Source organism: Salvia splendens, chromosome 10, assembly GCF_004379255.2.
Source record: "Salvia splendens isolate huo1 chromosome 10, SspV2, whole genome shotgun sequence".
Taxonomy (NCBI): domain Eukaryota; kingdom Viridiplantae; phylum Streptophyta; class Magnoliopsida; order Lamiales; family Lamiaceae; genus Salvia; species Salvia splendens.
The window spans coordinates 1,537,120-1,553,354 of NC_056041.1; the positions used below are offsets into that span (position 1 = coordinate 1,537,120).

A 16,235-nucleotide genomic window follows, 5' to 3' on the forward strand; every position below is an offset into this window, starting at 1 on the left:
CAGAGTAGGATACCGACACATACTAATAGTACTGAAAGAAACTTTTCTTTTTCCGTTTCTTTGAAGAGCTTGGCAGAATTATAGAGGAACAGTAGTGCGTTCATGAGAAACACCATATGTAAAGCACCTGTTCTACAATTAATCGAGATATTGGAAAGGTTAAGAGCGTGTAATAAGCCAACAAGGTGCATGTTATAATCAAAATCCAGTGACAGAATCATAAACATAAGCCTTGAGAAATATTACAAATCCATTGTATTGGGCAAATCCATATAACAAGAGCAACTTCAAATAACTAGCTTTGAAGAAACAAAAGCAAAACAGTAGAGGAGGATAGTTTGCCCGTGGGGCTTTGTGCAGGGCAGATACTAACTTCCATAAGCGGCAGAGTGGCCTTAGAGCCATATGATTAAGAAACAAGAACGTCGAGATATGCTAATAGAACCTGAATCAGATTTTATCAGCCAGGTACCTGCCCAAAGAATCGATGGGCTTGTTGGAGATTGCACTTTCCATCTTTCTGCGCCTGATTTTCATCCGAGCAAGATAGTCAGCCGCTATCCAAGCGAAGCTCAACAAAACTGTCTTCCCGGAATCATCCACCTCCTGAACCTCCTTGGACTTTTTCACCCAACTATCGTGGTATGTAACCTCATACCACGCAGACGCCTTACGCTCATAAAGAGCATTCTTCTCATGACTGGGGAGCTGGTCAAATTCAGGGCCCATGCACTCAAAAATTTTTCTATAGTCCTTCCTGAGGGCACTATAGGCATGCTTCAGTCTTTCCTTCAGCTCCCCTTGTTTTTTACTACTGAACTTGGGCATGGACCATATGTGTCCAGTGACGACCTCATCTTCACTATTCACTTTGTACTGTCCTAAGAGGCCAATCAACTGCCCATCATAAGAACACTTGCAGCTCCATGCATCAGCAATAAAATCTTTTGAACCTGCAACTTCAAGTTCTTGATCATAGAAGATGTGCTCTGCAGGGTATGTCAGTTGGGAAGAAGCTTCGTAATCTAGGTCATAAGCATCTCTGGCTCTACGGTAGAGCTTGCCTAAGATCTTAGCTGATTTGTACGACTGAAGCTCTTCTTTCCCCATGAAGTCTGGATACATCTGTGGCCTCAGATCTGGAGGCATAGACACGATCTTTCCTGTTTTGGGGAAGTCAACAGCAATGGCTGCAAGCTCAGCCAACTTAATGCACTTCTCATCCAATGCCCCATACTCACTTAGATCAGCATGAACCACGTGAGCATTGCAGATGGTACCCAGACTTTCGTTCACCATGTTCTTCGTGAAAAACTCAATGATGTCCTGCATAGGCAAATCATTTTAAAACATATACCTCTAAAAACACAGGAATAAGTATTCGGTTCTACAGATTTTGCAACGTAAAGAAATAATAATAAGAAGAATGATACTGAACAAGCAATCAATAGTCACCACATTATTTAAGACAAACCAAATGAATTTCGCATGTGAACACAACTAACCAAGTCTGCCTCATGAAATAATACATCTCTATCATAATATCATCACAGAACAGAAAGACTGTTTGCATACATCACATTGCAGCAGAACCATTACTACCTACCTAGGTGGAGATAAAATCATACAAATATATGTACATGTATAAATTTTTTAAAGGAAAGTGAATTACCGAGTGCGTCACTTCGCGCGGCTTGCGCTTTACTTCCCCAGGCTCATAGTCCATTGGCGTCCAGCTTCTCTTGCTCGGAGGAATAAGAGTATCATCCCACGTAACAAAATAGAGATCTCCATCCAGATCACTCCCGGATGCTTCATTTGTATGCGGTCTCTCTCCCTTCTGAGGGAAGACAAGACAATCATAAAGATGGTGGAGCCCAGGAACATCAACTGCTTCCAGAATCCGCACATCTCCAGGGTGCAGACACGGGTTCTTAGCAATCACTACAAGGCCCATGATCACTTCTAGGTCTTTCTTGGTCTCAGAAAACTCTGATCCATGATTCGCAAAACAATCTTCTAAAGATGGCTTTGAGACCTGAATGAAGCACTGACCATATTCAAGAGCACCAAGCTCATCTAAACATCCCATCAACCACCTCCCGGAGTGGACGAAAATTCTGGACTTCTCCCTAAGGTCACCAAGCTGGGAAACCCTAATGCTATTCAGCATCCCTCGTAGGTGAGGTTCACTATGAGGCCTGAAGCCAGCAGCTAACATTAACGCTGCTGTATTCCCTTGATCAGTGCATGAAGCTGTAAGCACGTCAAATGCCATGTCTGGGTCTTCGAGGATGCGATCAAGTCTTGATACCATTAATTCTTGCATCCTCCAAAAATTTTCATCGTGGACTTCTAAAGCAGACAGTAGGGTGACAATTTGACGATTCAGAAAACCAGGCTGGAATCGCGTCCAAGAACAAATCTCAAGTGTTGTATGAGTTGAGTCGAATTTCTTCATACTTGGACGGAGTTGCAAGCGTGGTCCATTGTTTTTAGCAGGCCAACATGCAACAACACCTTTGAAGCCTGCATACCTTATCTGATAAGCACAGGGTTGTTTCGTATTCAGCTGCAATTTTTCTGCAACTTCTTTTGCAAGATCAGCAGATATCATGCCTATTCCATCAGAGAATACATACTCATTTCTCTCAACGTCAGGAAGCCTTGAGTTAATTTGTGCAAAAGGAACTTCAACTGTAGCATAAGTTGAAGAGAAACACTGTCCCATTCTAGCTGCACATTTCGCAACATTGCGATCAGTGAATTTCCCCATCCATTTTTTGATGAGGTCAACACTAGTGTAGCTGTCTTCAGCAAAGAACCAGGCCGAACGGTCCCTTAGTTGATTTGAGGAAAAGGCCAGAAAAGAGTATCTTCGACCACACAAATGGAACCCATTGTCTAAAATATCCCTCACCCGTTTGAACATAGTGGTCCTTTGCGGGTTGAGATTTTTGGTGATTTCCCTAACAATTTGAGCAGCGTAGTACGTGAGCACATTTTTGTTAAGGGTCTGCATTGCTTCATCCATGAAAGTTACTCGTAGGAACCGATCAGAGATATTTTTGTAGTTTCTTAATACTCTGTTCGACAGTTCAACCGCAGGTGGGAGACAATAGGCTTTCGAAGGAGTTATGACCAATCTTCTAACTTCAACAATATCATCCATCTGCTCTGGCCTCTGAAGGAGTTTAGGATTTTTAATCAGCCATTTTCTCACAGAATCCAAGGCCCTGTAAGCATCATAAATGGGACGCTTGTAGGAATACATGTGCTTAAGGGCAACCAAATTGAGCTCCTCTGATTGACTTCTCAACAGGTCAAAGAACTCCTTTGACATCTGATGTTGATTGATTATGCCTTTGTGCATAACAGCATTCACCATAAACATGACCTTGAAATTCAGACCTTCCTTGAACTCAAAGCAAAAAAATGGATCTGACATTGGCACCCCAAAATCAGGCTCATCCTGCACTCGGAAGCGCTCTTGTGGACTGCTATTCACAATCGGCACTCTGCAGTTTTGTAGATATCCCAATGCATTCTCAAGTTGTTTAAGACTTCTAGGTCGGGCAGAAATTCGGTAAGTGTTACACCTACCAATTGCCCCACTGGGAACAAAATCTGTTGTGCGTATCCATGGATCATCATCATCCAACAAATCAAACGGCATTGATTCTTCAATGTCATCATCTGCAGTTCTATAGTAGAGCTGAGGTGATGAAGCCAGCTGAAATAAAACTACCAAGGAAGAAAAATCTTTGTAGCGCTTGATTTCATTTATTTCCCTTGGTACGAATTCAATCTTGAAATTGCATTTTATTACAGCTGGCCTGGCTTCACCTCTCAGGGAGAATGCAGTATCCTTTGTAAAAAGAATCTGGCACGTCCCATTGAATGGATCAACAAGAAAATCAACACCTGTACGAGGCCCCCTCCAACCAACAAGAAACTCATCCCGGCTCTTCATAGCCCCAATCTCAATGCTGACATTTGGTACCTTATAGGGCGCTGTAGTTCTTCTCCTCTCTCTCAAACGGAAAGGATTTTGTGGGCCCATACTAACCTTCAAAGTATTTCTGCCCAATCTAAGGTCTCCAGAACCTGATAATTTCATTGCCAATGCTGGCGAATGTGCAGCTGCAAAATGCACAAAAGCATGAGGCTCAACCTTCTCGTATTCAATTTTTCTTTGCACCCTCTCAGTATCAATCTCGTAACTTGGATACGAGTCCTGGGGAGTTGAGGAAGTCTTGACTCGACACCTCCAGACAAGTCCAACATTATCTTCAAGGTAGTCCGAAAGCATCTTAGCTGTGACATTACTCTCTTGCCCTCCAAGGCTAATTTGAGTGATACACATGTCTTTATCACCCACCTTTTCCATTGTCTTTTATGTAATAGTCAGGCGTAGCACAAAATCTGCAGGAATTACAACATTCATCATCAAACGACATGGATGTAGAGCCTAAAAATATGAATAGCTGCAATGTGAATTAGCATCGAGAAAAACAGTTACGGAGATAACACGATCTGTGATAATCAATTGAGTATGCACATCACAAGTATTCCAGAGATGTAAAAAGCAACTGGAGAAGGGAAAGGCTGACAGGAAAACCCTTAAAATAGGAAACAACATACACGATTACATACAAACAGATACACTTGGACGGCTATGAGTCTCTGTATCTATCCAAATTCAATTGATCTGTAGTCCAGAACAGTCAAGAATCTGCCACCTTCCCCATAAAACAAGTACCCATATTTGTAGCGAGCCTCACATAGTTTGAGTAAATTAGTTAAATTAAATGTCCTCTGACAAACATATCCAGATTCCGAAATAAAACCCCTAAAATAGAAAGAAAGCACACATAAACAATCAACCTTCTTACCAGCAAATTTCAGAAGCAAACAAGGATTTCAAAGTCCTCCTTAAAACAAATCATCACTCAAAATTCATTCAAATAAACCATTGTTTCATTCACAGATACAATCAACATCACCAAACCGTTTCAAACATGAGTCACATTACGCGTCAAGTAAACATGACCTACACGGCATAAGACAACACAGGAAAGGCCCAAACCTACTGAACGAGCTTAGAGCCAACTCCACCAAACCAATCACTGATACCACTAATCCTTCCAATCACTGAAACGGGACGAGAAACACAAAAGAGACTGAAACGTTTCTCTTCAATGAAAGATAGAATGCACATAAACTGATACATTAACAAACAAACCAATAAAATAGCCACATTTATGTTATTATGTATACGTCAGTTTTCAAATTTCGGGAAAAAAATAAAAAGAAAGACGAGACATTCTTGGCAAAGCATAATCATCAAAAGAAGAAATACACACCCAAACAGACTTTTCAAGTCAATCGCCAAATAAAGCAACAATTCATTTACTACTCAAACTAAAGCCATCCACCAATTGCACCGAACATCATTTAATTTTTACGAATACTCCATGACTGAGAATGCCCATACCGTAAAAGCATAACAAAAATAAATTAAAAATAAACCACTAGCTAGCATTGAAGCAAGCTCATTGTCTCGATCGATCGATCAATTGCTGCATATCATCAAATCACCCAACAAAAACACTAAACTCACAATTTGGCGATTTGGATTGAGCTCACTTACCCTAACGCACAAGCTAGCCGATCAGCACAGTTTTCTCACAGTGTGCGCCAATTAACTGGGGAATGAGTGAGGAGTGAGAGAGGGAAATCAACCAGGAGTATCTTAAAAATGAAGTCTTCAGTGAAGTTTGGGAGAAGTTTCTGAAAAGTTTTTTTCTTTTCTTTTCTTTTCTTTTCTTTTCTTTTTCTAGTAAATTATAAGTGCCAATCACCTTTTTACTGTTTATGTGACAGCGATGTGATTGACGCGGGAACTATTTGTCCTTGCATAAGCACAAATTATACTTTTCTTTTTAAAAAGCACGAAATTTAAATAAATTTCATTAAATGAGTTAATTAAATAAATAATTTAATTAAAAACTATGCATAATACATACTATTAAATACTACAATCTTACAAACAAAACAGCTTCTATATAATCATATTTTTCATTTTAATCTATCTATAGTTATTATAGTCTTCTTTTATTTTGTCGTAAGTTACACTCTCAAACGAAATAAGCTTCATTCTCCATAGACCATATATTCTTTTGATTAATCTCAAATTTTACCAATTCTTTATTATAATACGAGGTGGTCACTACCATGATTTTTGATATTGGAGAAAATTTTTCTCCGTCCAATAGAAAGGAAGTTTTGATTTGGCAGGGGATTTGGTAGAGTATACTTTTATATAGTAATTAAATGTGAGTGATATAAAGTTAGTGGAATATATGGTCCATTACTTAAAATCATCTTAACTAAATCCCCCTTAAAATGTCCCTAATCGTCGAGGCGCTAGGCTTCCTCCAAGTCTTCTCCGACGGCACCGTCGTCCGCACTGCCCACCGAGCCGCCGCCTGCTCCGCCACCTCCAAGGATGTCACCATCGACCCCTCTAAGCCCATCACCGCCAGAGTCTTCCTCCCCTCTGCTGCTGCGTCGCCGTCACCGCTCCCGGTGCTCCTCTACTTCCACGGCGGCGGCTTTTGCATCGGCTCCACCACCTGGCTCGGCTACCACATCTTCCTTGAAAACCTCTCGGCCGCTGCCGAAGCCATCATCCTCTCTGTCGACTACCGCCTCGCCCCCGAAAACAAGCTCCCAGCCGCCCCAGTGGGTATGCTCAGGCATCGAGCCGTGGCTTGACGCTGCCGACCTATCCCGTGTTTTCCTTGCCAGCGACAGTGCTGGCGGCAACATTGCCCACCACGTCGCCATAAAATTCGTTGGAGAAAAAAATACCAAGATTTCAATCAAAGGGATTATACCGATCCACCCGTATTTTGGCAGCGAGGCGAGGACAGAGCTGGAGGCCGAAGCAGGCTCAGTGGAAGAGGTCAAGATGAACGACATGTTTTGGAAGCTAAGCTTGCCAGACAGGGCGGATCGGGATTTTCAAAGTTGCAATTTCGAGAAGGCAGAGGTGGAGTGGGGGTTGTTTCCGGCGACAGCAGTGTTCGTTGCCGGAATGGATTTTTTGAAAGAGAAGGGAGTTATGTGATGGGGTACGTACTCAACAAGCCCAACAGCAGTAAAGCCCATCAGCCTAAAGCCCAAGAAAGAGTATCAGTTCGGCATGACTAAAGAGTATCAGAGTTCAGTTCGGCATAACCAAAGAGTTCGGCCCCAGCCTACAGCTCGGTAAAAGCCAACCAATCAAACTCTGCTCTCAGGTCGGCATCAAGCTCTACTCTCAGATCGGCAAAAGCTGCTCGGCCATAATTCAGCAGTTCGGTCTCAGTATTCGACCGAACTGGGAGATAGCGGACTCATGCATGACCTCCACGACATCCACGACATAATTACTGATGATGTAAGCCACTGCCTAGTTAGTGGCCACGCAGGATCTCATGACCTCCACGACATCCACGACATAATTACTGATGATGTAAGCCACTGCCTAGTTAGTGGCCATGCAGGATCTCATGACCTCCATGACCTCCACGACTTAGGGTGGTGATGCAAGCCACAATCTCAGTTCAATATATAAATAGAACTTAGATCTGACAGAGGAGGACTCTCACTCTTTCGTTCTCTAGAGACAGAATAGATTATATAGCAAGTGTGTATTGTAAGCTGTAATCCCAGATCAAGCAATACAACTCTGCCCTCTTTTCTTCCCGTGGACGTAGATTTACTTCAGTAAATCGAACCACGTAAATTCATTGTGTCGTGATCTTTATTCTCTACCAACATTTACAAACATCAGAAATTCGCGGCTACATCACTGGCGCCGTCTGTGGGAAACAGAGAACCAAATCTGTGATAAAGCGAATTTTTGACCCTTTTTTCACCACAAAAAAATGCATGCCAGATCACATAACTCCCGTGCCTCCGTCCGTGATGACCATGAGGAAGCTAATCCAGCAGCCCATAGGCCTGGAAAGCAGCCTCGTGAGAAGTCTGTCTCCAGTTCTCACGGTGAAGGAACAAGCCGCTCAAAAGGTCCACATACCGAGTCTTCCCAGCAGCCTGATTTGAATGAGGCTGTCAAGTTGTTCTTGGCTGAGAAGCAGGAGGAGTTCTTAGCTTTCCTGCAAAAGAGCCAACAGCCGAAGACGAAAACGGTAGATTCTCCTTCCTCATCCAGACATGAAAGTCACTACCGCAGTAGTGCCGTGTCCTCCAGGAAGAAGAATCCTCAACCCCGACATGTTCCTGTTTCTCCTCGGCACCGGAATCACAGGAGAACTCCTTCTCCTCCGTACCGAAGAGATGTCGGGTTCGCCATGTACGGAGCATTAAAGACTCCGTTCTCGGACGATATCATCCGAACTCCTTTGCCGCGGAACTACCGGACACCGTCAATGACTTATGACGGGCTAGTGGATCCTCATGACTTCTTGGGATGCTATCAATATAATATGGCGAACCAGGGTCTCAATGAGGTCCATATGTGCAAGCTGTTCCCCGAGCTGCTCATCGGGAACGCCAGAAGGTGGTTCGACAGCCTTCCTCAAGACAGCATTCGATCCTACCGAGATCTAATGGATGCTTTCCATAGGAGGTTCTTTCAGAAAGCGGAAGCCCGAATTACCTCGGCTCAGCTGCTTTCTATACGTCAAGGTCGCGACGAAAAGATCAGCGACTTCCTGACGAGATTCCACAGGGAATGCCTACAAGTAGATAATCTCAATGATCTACTTGTCATTTCGGCATTCCAAAATGGAATCCTGCCCGGAGCTCTCTACAGAAAGCTCGTGGAGTGCGGCCCGCAAACAGCTCAAGAAATGTGGGACATTGCGGACCAGTTTTCCCGTGCGGATGAGGCAGACCGTCGAAAACGGTCTTTAGACAGCTCATCCCAAGAAGAGAAAAAGAAGCCCGATCAAAGCGGCCAGGTGCTTCCTCGCCGAACTCCTTTTGAAAGAATTCAAAGGGCACCGGTACAAGGCAGATTGGGGCCACGGCTCAATCCTGAGAAGCCGCCCGCTCAGTTCGTACCATTAAACAAGTCAAGAACGGAAATTTTCGAACTACATTCCGATATGTTCGAAAAACCAAAGCGGATGACGAAATCAGCCGCGCGGCGACCTCAGGATCAATATTGCTCCTTCCATCAAGCCCACGGTCATGATACCGAGGAGTGCCGAAATTTGGCTGCAGGTATTGATGTTCTTGTGAAAACAGGAACGTTAAAAAAATACCAAAGCAAGCAGCCGAAAAAGAACAAAAAGCAGAGAGGTGCGAACTGCAATCCTCAGGATCCGAAAAGGCGTGAAGATCCCGAAGACGACGACGAGCCGCAATATGATGGAGTAATCCAGACTATTGATGCTCTCCCTGCCGGGAAGACTAAGTCGTCCCTAAAAGCAGAACGCAGAGGTTCCAATCAAGAGGAGCCGACACATAAAAGGCTGAAGAAAGACGAAGTGATTACATTTTCAGATGCCGATCCCGTCCCAGCCATCTCTCCTCACCAAGACGCTATTGTCATTCAAGCCGGAGTGGCAAACAAACTGATCCACAGAGTATTTGTGGATACAGGAGCGTCAGTCAGCGTTCTTTTTAAAGAATGTTTTGATAAAATGGAAGTGGATCCAGCTCGGCTCAGTCCGGCTCCACTTCCTCTGAAAAGTTTCGCCCAGGAGGACACCCGCCCTGAAGGTATTATCAGCCTTCCGATCACGGTGGGGAAAGCGCCTACAAGCTCCAATACGATGATCGAGTTCTTTGTGGTAAGAGCTCGGTCCCCGTACAACATCATCCTGGGGAGAGACTGGCTCAACACAGTTCGGGCCGTTTGCTCTACTTATCACCTCACCATCAAGATCCCCACTAAAGGTGGGATAGCGGTCATCCGAGGTGATCAAAAGAGAGCAAAAGAATGTCTGCAGATTGCGCTTAAAAGTGCCGAGCAATCAGTTCGGCACCATCAAGCATAGCAATCACAGCAACCGGAGTCACAGGCAAGCGAGATGACCGAAGTCACTTCAGAGCCGAACTCAATGACCGTTCGGTTATGCGAAGACGATCCATCCAGAACGGTCAAGATCGGCTTCGCAGGAACGCCTCTACTCCGAAAAAAAGACCATTCAGCTCCTCAAGGAGTACAAAGATGTCTTTGCATGGTCTTCGTTGGACATGACCGGAGTGCCCCCCGAGGTAATCACTCATCGGTTAAATATTGATCCTTCAATCCGGCCAGTAAAACAGAAGCAAAGACTCTTTGCGGCAGAAAGAAGCCAAGTCATTCATGACGAAGTCCGCCAATTACTAAAAGCGGATGTACTATTCGAGGTGAAATATCCTTCTTGGGTGGCCAATCCTGTGATGGTCAAGAAAAAAGGAGGAGGATGGCGGATGTGCATAGATTTTACCGATCTAAACAAGCACTGTCCTAAAGATTGCTATCCCCTTCCGAATATAGATAAAAAAGTAGAAGCTTTGATCGGCTTCGAAATTTTCTGTTTTCTTGATTTATACAAAGGATATCACCAAGTGTTGATGGATGAGAGTGACGCTCCGAAAACAGCTTTCGTTACCGATTTCGGCATTTTCGCTTATAAAAAGATGCCATTCGGTTTAAAGAATGCCGGAGCCACTTATCAAAGGATGGTAGACAAGCTTTTTCGGCACCTAATCGGAAAACAGGTTGAAGTGTATGTCGACGACATAGTTGTCAAAAGCAAAAACACTTCGGAGTACGAAGACAACCTCAAATCCACTCTCGACGTGCTCCGAAAAGCCAACCTCAAACTCAACCCCCAAAAATGTACCTTTTTGGTAGATTCGGGAAAATTTCTGGGTTGTTGGGTTTCAAAGGACGGACTCAAGGCAAACCCTTCAAAAGTTCAAGTTATTCAGAACATGGCGATGCCGAAGTCCATACACGATGTGCAAAGACTAACTGGATGTCTAGCCGCATTGAATAGATTCCTTTCCCAAGCAGCCGAAAAGCAACTGCCGTTCTTCAAAGTGTTAAAAAAGGCACCAAAGTTTGAGTGGGGAGCCGAGCAGAAAAAGGCTTTTGACGAGCTCAAAAGTTATTTAGCCGAGCTTCCAATTCTCTCTGCTCCAACAGATGCCGAAGTGATTTTCTTATACTTAGCGGCATCCGATCAAACCATTAGTGCGGTGCTTGTACGAGAAGAAGGCCTAAAGCAGTTTCCCATCTACTTTACAAGCCGAGCATTAAGAGGTCCAGAAACAAGGTATCAACCTCTGGAAAAAATTGCTCTGGCATTAGTGAATGCAGCAAGGAGACTGCGGCCATACTTCTATGCTCACAAGGTATGCGTCTTAACCGATCTGCCTCTTCGGCAAGTTTTGACCAAGCCAGAAGCATCAGGCAGAATCGCCAAATGGGCCATAGAGCTGGGAGAACACTCAATCGAGTACCTACCTCGGAAAGCCATCAAGGGACAAGCCTTGGCAGATTTTCTTGCAGAGGCCAAGTTCGATCAAGCAATCCCTGTCATCGCCGAACAGAAAAATTCTGCCAATGCCGAACTAGCACAGCCCTTGGAATCCGAAGAAGAGCCGCCGGACTGCTGGAGCGGATTCGTAGATGGAGCTTCGAATAAAACGGGAAGTAGAGCTGGTATTCTGCTTATCGCTCCCGATGGACACGAGGTAACCTATTCACTTCGGTTCTCATTCCCAACCACTAATAACGAAGCCGAATACGAAGCCCTCCTTGCCGGACTCCAGCTAGCGCAAAGTCTATGTATCAAGTCTCTCAAAATCCATTGTGATTCACAAATCATAGTGAATCACATGTTGGGTACAAGTGAAGCCCGAGATGAGAGGATGAGGAAATATTTAGACAAAGCGCAAAGCATTAGCCGAAGTTTCTCTTATTTTCGGATAGTCCGCATTCCCAGAGCAGGAAACAGCCGAGCAGATACTTTAAGTAAGTTAGCCGCATGTCCAAGCTCAAAGGTGGAGGAATTGATGCATCGAAGCATTGACGAAGCTGAGGTACATTCAGTAACCAGCTCGCCGAACTGGATGACGCCAATCTTACAGTATCTAGATCAAGGACAATTGCCCGAGGATAAGAGAGAAGCTCGGAAGATCACATGCCGAGCACTTCGGTACGAACTTCATGAAGGAGTCCTCTTTAGAAAGTCTTACCTCCAGCCATTATTGCGGTGCGTAGGACCAGAAGAGACGGACTACATCCTCAGAGAAGTTCATGAAGGATCGTACGGTAGCCACATCGGAGCTAGAGCTTTAGCTAAAAAAGTTCTAAGATGGGGATATTATTGGCCAACCTTGGTACAAGAAGCAGTGCAGCTCGTCAAGACATGCCCGAAGTGCCAAATCCATGCAAATATCCCAAGGATGCCGCAGACCGATCTATCCACTATGCAAAGCCCTTGGCCTTTTATGCAATGGGGTATAGACATAGTAGGACCACTACCACAAGCTCCTCGGCAAATGAAATTCCTTATCGTTGCCGTGGACTACTTTACGAAGTGGGTGGAAGCTGAACCATTAGCTACGATAACGAGCTCGAAGGCATTGGATTTCGTCTGGAAGAACATAGTGTGCCGATTCGGCATACCCCACATCCTCATCTCGGATAACGGGACTCAGTTCACCGACAAGACGTTCAAGAATTGGTGCCAAGAGCTGAATATTCAACAACGGTTCACTTCGGTCTCTCATCCACAAGCAAACGGACAAACGGAGGTAACAAATCGTATCCTGGTGAAAGGGTTAAAAGCTCGGTTAGAACAAGCCAAAGGACAATGGGTAGAAAATCTCCCTCAAGTCCTATGGTCCTACCGAACTACACCCACAACCTCCAACGGTGAAACTCCGTACAGTCTTGTGTACGGCACTGAAGCCGTGATTCCGGTGGAGATCGGCATACCCAGTCCCCGAACTCTAAATTTCTCGGCAGAAATGAATGACGACGGACTGAGAGCCGAGCTAGATCTTACCGAAGAAAGAAGAGACTTGGCATGCATAAAAGCAGCCAAGTACAAGGAGCAAGTAGCCCGGTATTACAACCAAAGGGTGAAGAAGCTGCAATTTCAAGTGGGAGATCTCGTCTTGAGAAACAACGAAGTAAGCCGAGCAGAAAAGCTGGGCAAGCTCGAACCCACATGGGAAGGTCCGTATCGGGTGTCAGAAGTCCTCGGCAAAGGGTCTTACAAATTGGCTCACATGTCAGGAGAACAGGTACCCCGAACATGGCACATTTCCAACCTCAAAAAGTTCCATTTGTAAGAGACAGTCCGGTCAGTCAGTCTTGAGTCCTGTTCGGTCAATGTGCTTTCTTTGGTTTGCTTGGTCTTCGTTTGTCTATGTGCGTTGTGTCTGTCTATGTGCGTTGTGTCTGTCTATGTGCGTGTCGTCTCTTACAAATGTTACTGAGGTATCTTGTTCTTCAAAGGCTGATCCCCTTTTTAGAACATATATAAGCTAACGATTGTGAGTCAAAGCTTCTAAAGAGGATACAAGACCACAATTCAGCTTAAACAAGCAGTTCGTCTGAAACGAGCTGCAATAAGCCAACGATTGTGAAGTCCAAGCTTCTAAAGAGGATACAAGACCACAATTCAGCTTAAGAATCAAGCACTTCGTCTGAAACGAACTGCAACGAAAGTCTGATTCACGCGATAAAACTTGCCTGAATTAAGACAAGGGAAAGTCCGATCCACGCGATAAAGCTCGCCGAATTAGGACAAGGGAAAGTCCGATCCCCAAATTAGGACAACGGAAAGTTCGATCCCAGCGATAAAACTCGCCAAATTAGGACGCAAACCAAGTCCAGTCAAAGAAGAGTTCACTTCGCTTTCCGGGGGGGGTAATGATGGGGTACGTACTCAACAAGCCCAACAGCAGTAAAGCCCATCAGCCTAAAGCCCAAGAAAGAGTATCAGTTCGGCATGACTAAAGAGTATCAGAGTTCAGTTCGGCATAACCAAAGAGTTCGGCCCCAGCCTACAGCTCGGTAAAAGCCAACCAATCAAACTCTGCTCTCAGGTCGGCATCAAGCTCTACTCTCAGATCGGCAAAAGCTGCTCGGCCATAATTCAGCAGTTCGGTCTCAGTATTCGACCGAACTGGGAGATAGCGGACTCATGCATGACCTCCACGACATCCACGACATAATTACTGATGATGTAAGCCACTGCCTAGTTAGTGGCCACGCAGGATCTCATGACCTCCACGACATCCACGACATAATTACTGATGATGTAAGCCACTGCCTAGTTAGTGGCCATGCAGGATCTCATGACCTCCATGACCTCCACGACTTAGGGTGGTGATGCAAGCCACAATCTCAGTTCAATATATAAATAGAACTTAGATCTGACAGAGGAGGACTCTCACTCTTTCGTTCTCTAGAGACAGAATAGATTATATAGCAAGTGTGTATTGTAAGCTGTAATCCCAGATCAAGCAATACAACTCTGCCCTCTTTTCTTCCCGTGGACGTAGATTTACTTCAGTAAATCGAACCACGTAAATTCATTGTGTCGTGATCTTTATTCTCTACCAACATTTACAAACATCAGAAATTCGCGGCTACATCATTATGTATGTGGATTTTCTGAAGAAGAAAGGTGTGAAAAACGTGCTTTTACATGAGGCCGAGGAAGAAAAGCAACGTTTTTCAGATATGGAATCCGAACTCAGATGCTGCTGTTTTGCTCCAAAACCAGATAAAAAATTTCATGCAAAGCTTCTGATTATGATTATAAAAGAGACATTGGTGCTTTTAAACACGAATCTTAATTGGCAAAACAAATGTAAACATTGTTCTTGGTTGAATTCAAAATACTTGTTCAGTCGCCGTCTTCTGCATCAAAATCCTTAACCTTTACATCTGCATCAAAATCCTTAACCTTTACATCTGCATCTTCCCCAAACTGAATAGACATGTCAATTTGTGACAGAATATACTGAATGCTGCATCAACAAAATGTAATATTAGTTCCACAACTTCTTTTCACATTCGTATTATTCATGTCACAAGCTAAACTACACGCAAGATAGACGGACCATTGCGAGAATAGTAGAAAATGTTTGCTACATTTTATATATTCGTTCCAAAAGAAACGTCTCAAATGTAATGGGCGGAGGGAGTGTAAAATATCATGCCACAAGACGCATAATTAGATATTATACCTGCTTTCTTTACAATTTCAAGTATATTAATATATGTTCATATATAATATTTAATTACATGATATTTTAAAGTATTTCATATATAAAAATGAAATATACAAATATTTATTACATCATAGTTACTCCAATTTATAAAATTTTTAATATGCATATGCATATATATATATATATATATATATATGGATGTATTCATTTCCTTTTCCTATATTTCCTCCTTTTTCCTTCTTAATATCAGCCATTAGATTAGAGAAATGGACGGTCAAGATCAACATTGGGTAATTAATCCCGTGTTGCATTATTTGTCCTATTTTGTGCATTATGAGGGTACAATAGTAATCTAATAATGGCTGAAAACCGCTACGAATAATGCACCACATGGTCACGAGTAATGCATATAATTGCCTATATAATGCACAATATCTTAACTGCAATGCATACGAACAAGATGTGTTGTGTTATGATGTTTGACACACGTTTCTTGTTTCCCCTAAGGGTTTAATAAGCTTAGGGGATAGGGTATAGTACGTAGACATGTATGTAATCTTCACATGGTAACGAGTAATGGATATAATTGACTATATAATGCACAATTTGTGAACTGCAATGCATACGAACAAGATGTGCTGTGTTATGATGTTTGACACACGTTTCTTGTTTCCCCTAAGGGTTTAATAAGCTTAGGGGCTAGGGTATAGTACGTACGCATTAATAACAAATTATAAAACGATACGAATAATTCACCAAATTGTCACGAGTAATGGATGTTATTAACTATATAATGCACAATATGTGAACTGCAATGCATACGAATAAGATGTACCATGTTATGATGTTTGACACACGTTTCTTGTTTCCCCTAAGGGTTTAATAAGCTTAGTGGCTAGGGTATAGTACGTAGACATTACTAAATGCACGTATGTAATCTTCAATCCGTTGATTAACCCATATACACAATACCTCTAATAATGCATAATATACTGAGATAATGACAATTAACAGCTACATAATGC

General features: G+C 43.4%; 1 protein-coding gene and 1 pseudogene across 2 annotated transcripts; one reads left to right on the forward strand and one right to left on the reverse strand.

The window, feature by feature from the left end:
• Positions 1–173: 173 nt before the first annotated feature.
• On the reverse strand, positions 174–5,803 carry LOC121751294 (RNA-dependent RNA polymerase 6-like). Of its 2 annotated transcripts, none has more exons than XM_042146009.1 (3): positions 5,654–5,803; positions 1,673–4,425; positions 174–1,326 (listed from the first exon to the last, which is right to left on the reverse strand). In XM_042146009.1, the coding sequence occupies exons 2-3, from the start codon at positions 4,388–4,390 to the stop codon at positions 451–453; spliced, it is 3,594 nt and encodes a 1,197-aa protein (XP_042001943.1). In that variant the 5' UTR covers positions 4,391–4,425; positions 5,654–5,803; the 3' UTR covers positions 174–450. The 2 variants fall into 2 exon arrangements, with proteins under 2 accessions (XP_042001943.1, XP_042001944.1); XM_042146010.1 differs by lacking the exon at positions 5,654–5,803 and adding an exon at positions 5,090–5,482.
• Positions 5,804–6,408: 605 nt separating this feature from the next.
• On the forward strand, positions 6,409–14,786 carry LOC121751765 (annotated as a pseudogene).
• The last annotated feature ends 1,449 nt before the right edge of the window (positions 14,787–16,235 follow it).